Here is a 15145-nt window from a genome sequence, read left to right on the forward strand (position 1 = left end):
GAACCGCGAGTTCTTCTCAGCTTTCTTCGCGCTGGTGGCCGAGGTGGGCGAGCCACAGATGGCATACTACGTGGGCTGGGCCACGGTTCAGGTCATGGCGTTGCTTTCCAACGCGGACCTCATCAGGTGCGTGTTACTGGCATCAAGATCGCGTTTTCCTTTTTCTTTTTACAGCGACAGCTGTTAAACGCACTTTTATCAGTTCTGTGGCGTTGGCGTAACATGGAAGAATGCGAGGCAGAAATGGGGGAGAGAAAAGCAGGTGTCACCGCACCACGCTGAGTGGTCCAAACACCGTGAGGTTACGCGCACTCCGCCAGGGAAGAAGAAAAAAATTGGCCGGTTTTAAGCTATGGCTTGACGCGGTTAATTCTCTCTTTACTTCAGTGAGTCACTAGTGCGTGCGTGTAAAGAAAGAAAAAAAGCAAATTTTATGTACACACGAAGATTTCTAAGGTTGCAGGACTATGGGCCTAAAATACAAGACTTTTGGCACCGGGAGTCTGGTGCGGGGCTTTTGCAGCGCTGGGGTTAAGGCACAGGGCAAACACTTCCGGGACTTTTGCGAAGGGTGTTTTGCACTCGGGACAACTGTCCTACACCCTTTCCGCCGTGCCTACCCGTAAGCTGACTCATGGGAATGCTAGCTTCAAGTAAATGCTGCATATTGTGTGCGCACTTACGTCTGCCGTGTCGTTGCTGTAATCGTTCTCTTACGGACAGCAAAACAGTGTACTACTAAACGCTTTTTTTTTCATATCACCGACAGGTATTATTTCCTGAGCGACGCTGAGGCCGAGGCAGGACATGCACAATTCTGCGCGGGCCTGACGCACATGTACATGGGCTTGGCCTTCTACGCCGATTACATCAGGCTCGAGATCAAAGGGCACGAGACCCTGGGCGTGATTGCCATTGTGCGCACCATCCGGCAGTCGTACAGCGAAAGCCTGAGCTCCTCGGCGTTCAATCATCTGGCCTCCGGTGTGCCCTGGCTCGCGGACACCGCTGCGGACGAGCAGGACGAGTCCACCTTCGAACTCGTCCGGAGTGCTAAGGACGAAGGAGCCCTGGACAGGCTGTTCCGGGAGTTCCCGAACATGACCGGTGATGTGCTCGACAACATTGCCGTCGCCACCCAGGCGCGGCGCCGCACCCCGGCAGACACCACGATGGAACGGTTTATCGCCAACCAGACCCACCGCGTCCTCTATCTGCGCAGCGGCCACTTCAAGTTCCTGCCCACGGCTTTCGAGGTGCCTGTCTACCACGCAGAAGCTCCGCTCGCGATTAACTACGGTGCCCTGGGCAGCGAAATCGCGAATGCCTTCACGGCGTTGCTGTATCGGGCACTCGTGCAGTCGGACAACGACACCTGGCGGGCTTTCTTGGGCAAAGCCTCTTGCGTTCTTGGCGCGCCTGTGTCACCCGGCGCCCGGCTTTTCGAAGGAGTCAACCTCGAGGTGCTTTCTTTCTCTACCTCTATCGCTGGTATATCACAGATGCGCTTTCAGCCCACAGAAGCTCGCTTCAGCTCTGATGGCCGTGACACAGCTGTGAAGGCAGAGAACGCGGTCGGGCATGTGAGTCGCAGAGCACTTTATAGTCCGCAGCGTGGCTTGCCCTTCATAGCAACCCAATGCGCCATTAGAAAAGCCGCACAAAGCCCCGTCTTTTTGATTGGCAGTTAGACGCATAACTTCTCCACTATCTGTTCCCATCGCTTGTGAAAGAACCTTCGAGGAGGAGGTGTAGGGAAAACTTTATTGCAGTGAAGGGAAGGGGATGGCGGGGTGACGAGGAGTTTGGTCGGTTCCCTTAGTCTTTGACTGCTTCGCGGACCAGGTGGATGACCCGTTGCTGGCCGTCCAAGCTTCGCTAGGAAGCGTCGGCTCCCACTGCTCGTATGTGTGTCCTGCGTGTGTTAGGTTTAGTGGTTTCGCTGTGCACCCACATCATATGTGGAAAAGGGTTGGGCAGGCACCACACTAGGGACACGTAGAGCTATTGTGGGTTGGGTATATTTTGATCGTAACGTATAGGTTAGGATACGTGTTTGTTTGAATGAGTCGCCAATCTATGGCTTCTGCCGTTATGAGGTTCTTGTGTGGGGGTTGGTACATACACCTTTCTAGCCTAAGATGTTCAAGTCGACCCTATAGGTGTGGGGAAAGGCGATGGGGGCAACGTCCGCCCGGTTAGTTAGGTCTCTGGCTAGACCATACGTCATCTCATTTCCTTCCAGGCCTTCGTGTGCGGGGATCGCGTATGAGCAGCTGGCCCCCTTAAAGCTATACAAAACGAGGCTGCATGCATTTACGTAATTTAAGGCTTACCCCTTTTAAAAACTGCCACGACAGAAACGCAGACAAAGGTAGGAAGATGAAGGGCTCGTTATGTCATGCATATTAAGAAAGCAGACAGTCATAGTACCAAGCAGCACAGGGGAACGTTATTTTGTTAATTTCTAGAGTTGATTAATTAGAAATAGGTAGTGTAACATCTTTATGGCTGAAAGATAATTGATAAGAAAAAAGAAAAACAACTTGCTGCCAGTGCTGTCCGAACCCACGACCTCTGTATGTCGCGTACGGTGCTGTAGCAATTGAGCTATGGCAGCAGCTGCCCAGTCTTACTTTCGGGGTTATTTATTTATTGCGTGCAATAACAACCTTGGAAGCGTTCACCAGCGTCACCCTCGTCCACAGCGCTATAAACAATAAATAAAACAATAAATAAAATTTATTTCACAGACTGTTACGATTGCTCGCTTCTCTAATGCGAGCAGAAAGAAATAAGGAAGCCGGAATCCTCGTGAAGTTCCCGACCGCGTTTTGTGTTTTCGTTATAAAAAATAAAGGCCTGTCATTAGCAGCAGCGCATGCATGTAGTCTTTGCAAAAAATATACAGGGTTTGCTTCCAAGCCGTGCAGCGGGGCTCTTAAGCATATTTGACAGCCCTGAGCTGGGGAGGGTTGAGGACTGAAGTTCCTCCCGCCTTCGTGAGATTAGGGCTCCTGAGTATGCAAGAGGAGCCGCGCTGCAGGGGTCAGAAGAAGACCTCTTGGGCTGCATACTTTTGACAAAAACTGTACACAAAGCTCGGGGTTGAGTTGTTCCCCTCCCCACGTGTGGGCAGCCTACTGGGCATCGCCTGGCTAACCTCCCTGCCTTTCCGTCCAAGCCGCGCCACGGCCAACTTGCTCAGGTTCACCTGCAGACCCACCGGGTCCCGACAGAATCATCTACGCTATCCCCTCAAGATAGCTCTGAATGGAGGGCCTGCAAATTTTATATATAACGTTGTCGTCGTTTCTCCCGTTTACTTGTTTCCTCTTTCTGAAAGCTTCTTTTGTTGAACCCCAAGTGATATCTCTGATCTCTGTGCCGGTGTCATGGATGACTTGAGGCCCTCAGCACTGCGTCCTCGGCACATTAAGCATTACAATGCGTAACGCCTGCATGAAGCAGCAGCAGCAGGTATCATCTGCTGCGCCCTCTGCAGGTGATGCAGAGGGCCACGTCGGTGCGCCTGCTGCACCAGGCGTTCGTGCGGGCATTTGGCCAGACGCCGCAGCCGCGGCTCGAAGACCTGCGGGAGGTGGACGACGCGCAGCTGCTGTTCATCGCCTGGTGCTTCTCGCAGTGCGGCCGGCCCGGCGCCCGGCATCTGTGCAACGAGCCGCTGGCGGTGCTGCCCGCCTTCGGACGAGTATTCTCGTGTCGGTCGGGAAGTCCCCTGTACTCGGGGAAAGAGTGCGCCGTCCTGCACTGATCCCACGCGAACGGACGCCGATACACCAGCGTGGGACTTGCAGCATATAAGCATTACGTGACCTGGCCGAAGAGAAATCCTGTGCGCGTATAATTATGCATTTGCCCCTCCCAACCCACTACGCTGCAGAAACTTTCTTTTCCGTAAGCGGAAACTTGAACTCTGCGTCTTCCAGCGGAAACATTGAGTCACCATTCGTGGCGTGCGCAGTCTTATTTATATATTTATTTTAGCTCAGCCAACACAGAAGTGTTAGTGTCGCTTTGGTGACCAGGAATACAGGAATGCCACTACTCTGTCGGCCCTTATAGGACATGTGCGTGATTGAGACTGGAGCATTTGCGTTGCGTAGCTTTATTCAAGTGCACTACACTTCTGCAGCCTGCCCCTCTCCGCAGGGGGTTCTTCGGATGGCTTTTGCTGAATTAAATGTCGAACTGTGCAATGGAAGTTCGGTTTGTTATCGTATTTCTGTGATGCTGGTGAGTGATTTTGCTCAGCGATGCTGCTGAGCGCCACAAAAAAGCTGCAAGCTGCATCGTATTCGCGAGGAAGCGTGGGCGAAAGCTGCATGCACGACGCTGGCAAGCTGCGAACAGGTCAGCCCTTAAGCCGGCTTGACAACGTTTTGATTGGACATTTTCACGCCGGATACGGTACAACATTTATTTCATTTATTTCGCTACGAAAAAGTATCGTGCGCCAACCACTAGTTAGACACTTGGAACAAGCAACCATCCGTGGAAAGTGACACGTCCTCGCTGGTTTGACTACTCGACGGCGTGCACCTGCGCTTTTCCCGGGTTCTTGCTCGTTTCGTGGACCTTGTTCATGTTTAGCAGGAATACCTATAGCGGCTGCTGTTGGCAAACCAGAACTGTAATAGCGAAGCGTCTTCGACTCAAACTATGTCGCGCCCTCGAGATTTATGTGAAAAGAGCTGCCGCATCTGGAAAAAGCTGGAACCTCCGCAACTGTCGCGTGGCGGGAGTTACAGAGGCTCCCACTTAACGAGGTACATTGGGGATATAGCAAACGTCTAGTGCTATGAAAAAAAGGGCCTGCAGAAGGCGTTTTCAGCCATGCGCAATTCCGTTCTCTCAAGGATACATCACTCTAACTTGTGGTTTCGCCTCCCGTGTCGTCATACCTCGGCTTTTAACTCTCTCGTTACTGCGCCTGTTCGAACCATTAAATTTGAACAATGGCGTAAAATTGCCCATTATGCTCGATCCATGCCACTACTGGACGATTAAACCTACCCAATACGTTGCAAAATAATTGTACTCCAATCTTGAATACTGGTTTTTCGTCAACCATATGAGGGTGGTGGCAAAGCTTTACTTTCCAACAGATACGCGATAGGCCTCAGCCTATGTCCGCCTAGACGGAGGCCTGGAGTCCTTTGACTCGGGCGGCGTGTCCGGCAAATCGGATCAATCCTAGCTGTATCTCAGAGTTTAAGCCTAGCAGTAGAGTGTGCCATAAGTCCGCTGTTCGTTTCATCATTTATATTTTCGATTTCTGGACCAGTCCATAACGTATGAGATCTGCCCTATATGCCGGCATAGTTGTTCAACCATCCGAGTATTGTTCCGGGTACCACTGCATAAGGGTTGCCGGATTCGGAAAGGCTCTTCTTTGTAATCGTCTCCCGACGCTTTCTTGAGTCCTCTTTGCCGGCGGGTATTCTGCCCTGTTAGCCGGTAGTGTGAAACCAATCAACACGGAGCGATCACGGGCAACATGGCGTCCCAGGGGCGCCCTTGTCTCGAGCCGACGCTGCTAAGAAATGGCGGTGTTCTCTCGATTCGGCAACGTTGGCACTTGAGTTTGTAGATGCAGGTGACAGCTTCGTGCGAAAATATGACGTTCATTCATTTGATTTTAGTTCGAACAGAAATGGATGCTCTGCCAAGCCCGGATTATCGATAGTTGCCCGTTTTCGCCGCTGCCGAGGGGATGCGCTGCTTTCTAAAGGTACTGGCCATGTTCTGAACGATTCCGTGCCACCAGCAGGGCACAGAAGCGAGTTTTCTCATAAACGGTCCTGGATCGACCTTGGCACTGCACTGCGCCGAAAGCGCTTCACGCGAGCAATTCTTTTTGTTTTTCTGACCGGAAAGTTTAGCATGAAGAGTTCTCTAACATTAGATATTCGTTTCTCACTTAGGAGCACGCGAAAAGAATAGTCTAGATTTTTATCTAATTTCCCGACTGAATATTTATAATATACTTATGAATTTTATGCGAGTCTCAAATGTTGCCTCTCAAAGATTTTTTCCCTTTGTAGGCGACCTATATCCTGCTATTCTCCCTCTATGTCAATAAAAAGAGTTCTTTGGCGAAACTATGACTTGCTTCAATAAAGCGAAAATTTTAAATTTGTGGGTGATTACATTTTTATGCACACCACCCTGAACTGGCTTGTTTACCCGCGGTAGGGAAGGAGACAAACTGTAAATATAGCTCAAAATTAGCTCAAAGTTTAACCTAAAAGGCAACACACACCCAGATGAAATGATAAATGACCTTCGTGCTGCTAACTACATGTGTAAAAAATAACAATAATATCAGTCAGACAAAACCAAACTGCTATCGTATACGTTCAGAATCGATGCGCTTATTCATTGCGCCAATAGACCGATAAGAATGTGTGCTTTTATCCCACATTTTTTTTCTAAATTGTACTTTTATCAGGTCTCAAAATTTCTGCTATTTGCCGCCAGGTGGCCCTGCTGAACCGGGAGCTGTTTTACTGAAGTAGACGTTAGTAAACAAGATAAAAAAAACGGTTGGAGGATTGGAGGCTTAAAAGCAGGGCAGTGACGTAAAGATACAAGTTCAAGATTCAAAACTGGTATAGCGTAGAGGTTAACAGAATTAGAGCGCTGGACTTGGGCATCCGTTCTTGCGTTGAGCGGTGTACCTCGGCGTAACTGAGCGAACGACCGTATCGGACGATAAATGAGAGCGAACGCAGAGCCCAGCGGAGGACGAAAGACGGCGATAGCTAAGAGAGCGCGAGGAGGAAAGCGGTAGCGTGAAGGCAGGTCGCGCGGCGGCAAGCTGCGAGAGAAAAAAAAAGGAAAAGGTTCTGGAGTACTCTGGAAGGCTCGGGCTCCAGCTAGCGCGTCTTAGTTCACAGCCCTGGTCCTCCTCTCCTCGCGACCTTGGCGAAGCGGCGCGCGCGGTCCTACGGTTCGAGAAGGTTCGAGCCCTCTCGAGAAGTGAGGGGGAGGCAGACACAGCTTGATGGGAGCTGCGGCGGCGCCTAATCCCTTTCTCGGCGCCGCGCCGTCCGCTTCCAAACATTGATAATAATAATTGGTTTTGGGGGAAAGGAAATGGCGCAGTATCTGTCTCATATATAGTTGGACACCTGAAGCGCGTCATAAGGGAAGGGATAAAGGAGGGAGTGAAAGAATTAAGAAAGGAAGTGAGGTGTGCCGTAGTGGAGGGCTCCGGAATAATTTCGACCACCTGGGGATCTTTAACGTGCACTGACATCGCACAGCACACGGGCGCCTTAGCGTTTTGCCTCCATAAGAACGCAGCCGCCGCGGTGGGGTTCGAACCCGGGAACTCCGGATCAGTAGCCGAGTGCCCTAACCACTGAGCCACCGCGGCGGGTGTACAAAAATTTCGTGCTTGGTTTTTCGACAGCGCTGTATACGGATCGTACCCACGCGTAGACGCGGCTTGCTTAATGTGCTCTAGCGCACATTACTCCCATATAGGCGCATTCCCGTTTAGAGTGCGGCATCTTGCCGCACCATGCGCGGAATCATCCTTCTCCCGTCTGCGACCTTTTTGTGTTAAATAGAGCAGCATAAGCGCGAATACTGTATAATATGGTGTGTTACGGGAGCAGCTGCGTACGCGATTGCTGATCAATTCCTCAGAATTAAAGAAATTTGGAAGAGATGGGAGGCGGCAAATAAGGCACTGAATTGCGCTACAGAACTCACTAAATTCCAAGTATCTGCAGTAGCCCCTGTACGGCGGCGAATTTAAGGTCATTTCCGACGATTGACATTAATCTGAGTTGGCATCCTTACTTGCGTCGTTGTCACGTGTATAAATCTGTAACGTCACTTGCAAATGCTTCCAATGAGGGTTCCCCGTGGAGAGACTGAGCTATAAGCTCAACGGCGGCAGATCTCAGCGCGCTTCCGAAGCCTCCATTCGGCACTGCGCGTTCTCTCTGTGGTCGCCTGTGGGTGACATACCGCAGCAGCTGCGCTCGAAAATCGCATTATCGAGAAGCGTAATCGTAGGCCATTTCTCTATATTAAAAAGGGCTAATTTTGAGGCATTACCTTAAACTGAGGCATGGTTTGACAAATATAAAGGAAATAAAGTCGAGTGTGGTGACACCCGCCACCATCCCGTTTCAAGTAGGACGCTCCTGACATTCATTCATTCATCGATCCACCCACGCTATGGGACTGTGCGGTCAAGCGATCGGAGTCATGCTGAACCGCCCCGCGTCAGCATGACGTACCGAGCCACGGGTTCAGCATCAAGCTGAACCGCTTTGTGCGGCACGCGGCTCAGGCGTTGCCGCACTGTAGCTCCTCCTCGGTGAGCGTGTGAACGTTCCGCCGCCGCAGGTTTCCCGGCGCCTGGCAGTCTGCGCTGAGCAGCTCCGCTGGGAAGACGCGCAGGTGTGCCACGGAACAGTCGCACTCCAGGGGGTTGCCTGCGTCCACCGGGGAAGCGGAACACGGGTTCAACCACGGCGGTGAAGCTGCCTTTGTGTGCGCCTTTATTCGCTCTCGGGGACAATATCGATCGGAGTTTAGTAACCGGTGCAGGCAGCGATGACCGAAAATTGTTCGCGAAAAATGCGAGCTGCAATGGGTGGCCTCGAAAACGACCATTCAAACACATCAAGGTTCTCAAGCACTTGGAATTTTCATGCAGGCTCTGCAAGTAGGCGTGACAGTATAGCACACTGAAGAAATACATGAAAAATAGATGAAATACAAATACATGAAAACTACACGGCACGACGCTGTAGTGTATCCGCCGCCAAATCTTATAGGCGAATGCCAGTTACATAGCCTCGAAGGAAGAGCGCGGTGGTTTCACCTGGAACGCGCTGGTTTTTGTCGTAGGCGCTGAAGCGATCGGAAGGTTAGGCGACACCTATAGTTTCGCTTAGTTTGCCGACCGCAGAACCTTGCTTTCTTGCTAAGCAGCTCGACACCGCTGAACAATTTCGCGAAGGGACTTACATGCATGTCTCAAGAGAATGCATGCGATGGAGCACGGTTTGATACAAGACACCATGTCTCCGGGAAGGAGGTCACTTTACCACATGCCGTAAGACGGGCGCCGTCTTTGGTGTCCCGAGTCCTAAGGTTGTGTCCTGAGTGATAGTCTTCCTTGCACCAGAGTTCATTAATGCGAAAGCATTATATTTCCCATTAGCACAAAAGCCGCCGTCATGACTCATAGTGATTCTCCAACGTATCAAGACTCAACAGTTAACAAGTAACGTAATGTAAGGTGTATAGAGTTAGTACAAAGTTTACGTAGTCGTGACGCGTACTCATAGTCATGACTCATTACTCACAAGCTTTTGTTTGTCCGAACAACGAAGAGAAGTGGCCGAAAATGACATTTTAAGAGCACAATCGTCTAATCACGAACTTATTTAATCGCGGTGCACTGCCTAATTCTTCTCATTGTGAACAAGGCTCCTGTACAGAAGCCGAAACGTCGTTTTGCGTTTTTCCTTTTGGTCGGCGTCCCCCTTTCAAGTTTTATTATGACTGTCCCGGACCAGACGAGATTTCGTCCAACTCTCGACCTCAGTATAGAGGTTAAAAACCAAGCTTTCCACTGCTGCGCACTCGTTGCCCTATGGCCGAGTGTTCTAAAGATGTTAGTTCCGAGCCGCAAGCACTTGTGATCGAATCTAAACTATTTCTGCAAATTATTTTTTTTCCGTGATCTCAGCGCGCTATTTTCGAACGTTACAGCACGTGCCACCTGGCGGCAACCAAGGGAACTAGAAGTGCCTGTCCTGAATTCTTTGGTGGTGTTGGGAGACCGCAGGGACCTCGCACGGGCGTGCCGCACGGTATTATTTTTCTGTTCATAATCACTATCGACTTCGAGCTAGCACTGATATTCCGCATTACCAGTTGTGTAATCGCTCTGCAATTTTTTAGAGTACCGTAATCCCCCTCTCCATGCTGTCGGATTAAGAAGGGCAATGACTGCGCGGCCATGTGATGTTTTAGCACAACAAGCACTTCGTTGTCGGAACTCCGTCATTTGTAACACATAGGAAGAAGTCCATGGCTATTTAAGCGTCGAATACGAGACAATAATTTTCATAGCTCCTTTGAGAAGCAGCTCGAGCATCAGTGCGCGGTAACGGAGAGACATTGGATGGCGACTGCTGAAGCAAAGTTCACACAGAATGCTGATGGCCATTTCTACGATAATGCTGCTTCCCTGGCTGATGGCTCTTGGAAAGGGATTGCGGTACTGGGAATTCATTTTCCCTCTGACCATGTATACGAGCACCCACCGCCGAGCTCGATGGCTTCGATGGGCGCGTCCAGAAGGGGAGCCAGACTGGCTTTGGTCACAGCCTTCAGAGAATTGCCACCCAGGTCCAGGAACCTAAGAGCCGGGAAGTCTTCGCCAAAGTCGTCGGGAAGTGACGTCATGTTGTTCCCCCTGCGCCCAAAAACAGACGAATTAGGGAGCGTGTCTTTTTTTTTTTGGTGAAACACTTGTCGGTAATGCAGCTTCATTGTGAAAATATGACCATGAGTGTATTACAAAGATTTCCCTCTCCAAATGAGGAGTTCGATTTTGTGTCCAGCCTCGGTGTTATGTCCTTCTTCCCAACAGTGCGTTACGTCCTGTTTCTCGAGAGCATGCGTAGTTGCAACTATCGCTTAGCCGAAATTACCGCCTTTTATCGCAGGTGAAAATACCGAGCACAAGAATGCAATTACTAGGCTTGCTAATTATACGAATATGGTTTATGGGGGTTTAACATGCCAAAGCAACTCAGGCTATGATAGACGCCGAAAATTTCGACCACCTGGGGTTCTTTAACGTGCGCTGACTTCTTACTGCAAACGAGCCTCTAGAGTTTCGCCGTCATCGAAATGCGACCACCGCGGCCGGGATCGAACCCGCGTCTTTCGAGTCTGCAGCCTAACGCCATAACCACTCAGCCACCGCGGCGGCTAAATATACGTTAGCTATAACATATTTTCAAATCCCTAATGGTATTCAATGGCAGCGATCAGTCCAGGACGGAGGTCCCAGACCCGTCCTGAGCGTGGGACAAAACTTTCGGACCAGCTATCGGTGCTGCAAGAGATGACTCCCACTTATGGAGTAATAAATGCGCGCGGAACGACAAGATGCATGAGGAAGGATTATGTGGAAGTAATCTTTACGAAATACGATGAGATATAAACGGTGGCGAGGTACAAGTCAGGGAAGACACAGTCTTTGATCCCTTTCTGGGATGCTGGCAGTGTTACTGTAGTGGTGAAGAAGAATGGAACGAGTAGGAGCATTGTCAACGAATGCATGCGAGCGAATTAATTAGCCTGGCACAAAATGACAATGCAAAGGTCCTCGGTCTCCTTGAAAAACACCCGGTTGAAATTCTTGCACCAGTAAGGATTTATGCAGCTTTTTCCGCAGGTTTTAAAAGAAAGTTCGCACAATACTAAAGCTATCAATCGATAGCAGTCCTACTTCAGCGTCGCAAGACGTGTCTCAAAGTATAAAATTGGCTCTTCTGCTGAGCGCTCTCCCCAACGGGGGTTTGTGTGTGCACTGGGGAAGAAATATGGGCCAGCAGTTTTCACGTAGTAGAGTTTGTATTTCGACGGCTTTCTTTAATTCAATTTGGTAAATAAGGCTGCGTAAATGGTACCTGCAGAGTTATGGTTTTTGCACTGGAGTTAACGGCATTTTTTTTTTGCATGCATTAAATTTTTCTCATCGCAAGGGCGCACTTGCTGTATCTTTTGTTAGGCTCGGCACTGGGTTGTCAACAGTGAGGTTTTTATAGTAAAGACATAGATCGTCATCTTCGTTTGCACCGACATGTGGCAATGATATCAGGGCACTGCAAGAGTCGTATCGGAAGCGATATTATAATGCCTTCGCGATAGCCGCGGTATTGGCTAAGTGATGCTATTCGGCTGCTGAACAGCAGTTTGCTGTATTGACCTGGCCGCGGAAGCGCGCCCTGAAGGAGACGAAATTCCAAGACGCCAACGCGCGCATTAACCGTTCTATAAGTGGCCGAAAGTGGCCCGAAAACATCCGCTATGTGGCGTTTCGTGAGCCACACCGTATACTCTGGCAGGAGAACACCTACTAATATATTTGCACTATTTCGCAATACATGAATATCGAGTGTAGAGACTTAAGTGCAGAGCGAACTTACACCAGGTCCAGATTCCAGAGGCTCGGCGCCGGCCTGGGCAGCATGGATCTCTGGAACAGTTTGAGATTACAGTCGCGAACGACGAGCGACTCGAGGCCAGTCAGCCGCGCTAGCCAGTCGTCGTCGATGTGCGCTATGCTGGACTGTACAATCTCCACAACAGTGAGGCTGCCAGAAAGCGCATTGTAGTCGGCCGTCAGCTGCAGCGCAGCCATGTTGAACAGCCTCAGCACCTTCAGCTTCTTCAAGTTACTTAGCGAAGTCCACGACGCCGGAAGGCTACTTCGGTCACGGAAGACTATCTTCTCGAGCGTCTCCTCGATGTCTCCTACAAGGAGGCCTTTGCTGCCATCGGCAGTACCATCGTCGGGAGAGCTGAAGGACGTCACTGAGACGTTGCTGAGCTCCAGCACGTGGACGGGGACATCGGCAAAGGCGTTGGGCGGAAGCTTTGGAAGAGCGCTGTCGGCAAGAACGAAGGTGAGTGGACGTTCGTCGAACGGAGGACGCTCTACGTGGTCGGCAAAGTGTTGCGCTGAGGTGAAGCCGGCGCAGGTGTAGATAGCCTGCATGGGCCGACTAGTGTTCTGGCAGCGCGGATCAATCGACGCCGCCCCGGTGCCCCAAAGGGACGAGGCGGCGGCGATGGCGAATAGGACGCCGCGGTAAAGTTCCGGGACCGCCGTTCTCATGCCACCTGAGACTCACCGGTGTCCTCGCTGCTCGACTGCCTGGCTTACGAAGCAACGAGGGCGAAACGCGACAGTGACGAAGCCAGTCAGAAAGCCAGCCGCACACGCGCACGGGTGGGCCGTGATCTAGACGACTCGGCGAATAGACGAGGTAGGGTGGGTGCCTTGGGCGATATTGTCAGACTCCTGGGCAGCAGCTAACTTTCCGTTGTTGCGACTAAGCAGCAAGTGCCGCCTTCTGGAGTTGGTCTCCTGCGCCCTCAAGGGGACGTTATTTCGCTGACGCGCACTCACTCAACAGACGCCGCCGACAAACACATCAGCCTAGATGCAACGCGTGGAGCCAGCAAGCCTATCCGTCTGATGCGGAGCTGACAACCAGGGCCTGGCTTTTTGAATGCGCCGCTGCTGTTGGCGAAACGGGACACCCCGTCGCGACGTCTCAAGGAGGCGTCCCCGGAAGAGGAGAAAGAAAAATTAAAAAGAAGTCAGCAGGCGCGCCTGCACACATCACATCGCGCCGTCGCACTCTCGACAAGAAGACACACAAAGAATAAGGCACGATGATAAAACGGAGGTCTCGAGATCAGCCAAGACACGGCCGCGCAATCTGAACGTCACTGAGACATTGCATCACGTGAACGTGGTATCATCTTCCCGACGGTCTATTTTGGCACGCCGTTTGAAAAGCACGAAACCAGCGCTTGAACAGCACAGATTATGGCGACTGTTGTGACCAATGCTGGAAAGGGAAGAATCAGTCAAAAGATGTTCTGTGCTTTAAGCACCTTCTTTCCACTACGTACTACGTGGTGAAAAGAAACGTGTTTCATGTGCCCACCAAATGCTTCATCGATATCATCTCACTTTGCTTGATTACTTAAATGATTCCAGATATGAGCAATAAGGTGTCGAAAAACTTTCTGTTACGGAGGAGTGACTTGTTTGTAAATGTTGTTTACTGGTGTCTTTTCAAGCAATATATGCATTCGCGACAGCAATTGCAACAGAAAAGTAAACAGGCAGCGACATGATTTCAAAGACAGCGGCTACAAAAGGAACAAATTTCTGAATGGAAGAGATTGCACCGACCGTTTTCAGAAAGTTCAACAGCCACACATTGACACACACGAGAGTATCGTCATCATCGTCATCACCATCATCATTCCAATCACAGACAAAGCTTTGGTAGGCGAAATGCAGTGGGCGAAACGCAGACGGAACAGACGTGATGTTTTAGGTGGGCCAACAAGAAGAGACTGCAGAACATGTAGTTCTGAGAGGGGAACCAGCCGGGCCAGTTGGTGCATGACAAGGATTCAAAGCGCTACGGACGGGACAAGTGAAGGAGACACACACACCAATCCTTTTCATGCACCAACTGGCCCAGCTGGTTCCCCTCTTGGATCTAATTTCTTCTACATCGATCGTCTTTTACATGGTTTCTTCAAGATTCTTCTGTGTGCAGCAGCCTCATCGTGACAGCCACTTGCAGAGCATGGCTACTCACCTATTCCATCAAAAATGACTACATTCCACCTGAGGTACGCTGCGTGATAGCACCACTGCCTCTTTCCGGAAGCCATGGCACCAGAATGTGCCGCTTGCTACGATCTGAAGCCTGGTAGGTAGCCTATTTCAAGGACTGTTTAAAGCTTGCGTGTTTCCGGGAATCCCCTATGGGTGGAGGGGAAAAACGCTTTCTACAGTCCCTTCGCACTGCGTCTCAAACATCTGACTTTCTGTGGAGAAAGTTTCTACCAAAGCTTCCGAAAAAACACCCACGTTCCACTGGTCACCGAACAGTGCATATTTTTTATTCCACGGAAGTACCTGTAGAAGCAGCAAAAACTCTCAACCTGGGACCAAAGCTTTGTGTGGAACCCCGCCACGATAAGTTAGAGCTTCTTTCTCTAGTGAGACAAGGTGCTGAAAAAGCACACCCATAAGATGCAGAAAGATGTATCAGCGACGGCGTCGACATCCCAAAGAATGCCCCTGCGAAGAAGGTTCAGATAAATCTCTCTAAAGTAGCAGCAAGCCTCAAAAAGAAAGACCCTGGACTGTTGACTTCCGATAAGGATGGTGGATATCTGTAGTTTTGCCTACTGGTACGTTTTGGGAAAAAGCTGAGGAGGCCATCAAGGCAAATTTTCGAAGCGTAGAAAAAGTAAAGCCTGAAGCTGTGAAGAAGAAGGCAAGAAAGCTGTGTGATGAATGTGGCTTAACCAA

The 15145-nt window shown here is 50.4% G+C and overlaps 2 protein-coding genes across 3 annotated transcripts; one reads left to right on the forward strand and one right to left on the reverse strand.

The window, feature by feature from the left end:
* Nucleotides 1-798: 798 nt before the first annotated feature.
* LOC144136330 (uncharacterized) lies at nt 799-4123 on the forward strand. The gene is made up of 2 exons (XM_077668579.1): nt 799-1463; nt 3506-4123. Exons 1-2 carry the CDS (start codon nt 837-839, stop codon nt 3773-3775), a joined length of 897 nt encoding a protein of 298 aa, XP_077524705.1. The 5' UTR covers nt 799-836; the 3' UTR covers nt 3776-4123.
* LOC144136329 (uncharacterized) lies at nt 1763-13372 on the reverse strand. 2 transcript variants are annotated; one of them, XM_077668578.1, is made up of 4 exons: nt 12222-13372; nt 10326-10477; nt 8283-8480; nt 1763-1915 (listed from the first exon to the last, which is right to left on the reverse strand). In XM_077668578.1, the coding sequence occupies exons 1-3, from the start codon at nt 12911-12913 to the stop codon at nt 8332-8334; spliced, it is 993 nt and encodes a 330-aa protein (XP_077524704.1). In that variant the 5' UTR covers nt 12914-13372; the 3' UTR covers nt 1763-1915; nt 8283-8331. The 2 variants fall into 2 exon arrangements, with proteins under 2 accessions (XP_077524704.1, XP_077524703.1); XM_077668577.1 differs by lacking the exon at nt 1763-1915 and having other exon boundaries at nt 4428-8480; nt 12222-13370.
* Between the last annotated feature and the right edge of the window lie 1773 nt (nt 13373-15145).

Source organism: Amblyomma americanum, chromosome 6, assembly GCF_052857255.1.
Source record: "Amblyomma americanum isolate KBUSLIRL-KWMA chromosome 6, ASM5285725v1, whole genome shotgun sequence".
Classification (NCBI taxonomy): domain Eukaryota; kingdom Metazoa; phylum Arthropoda; class Arachnida; order Ixodida; family Ixodidae; genus Amblyomma; species Amblyomma americanum.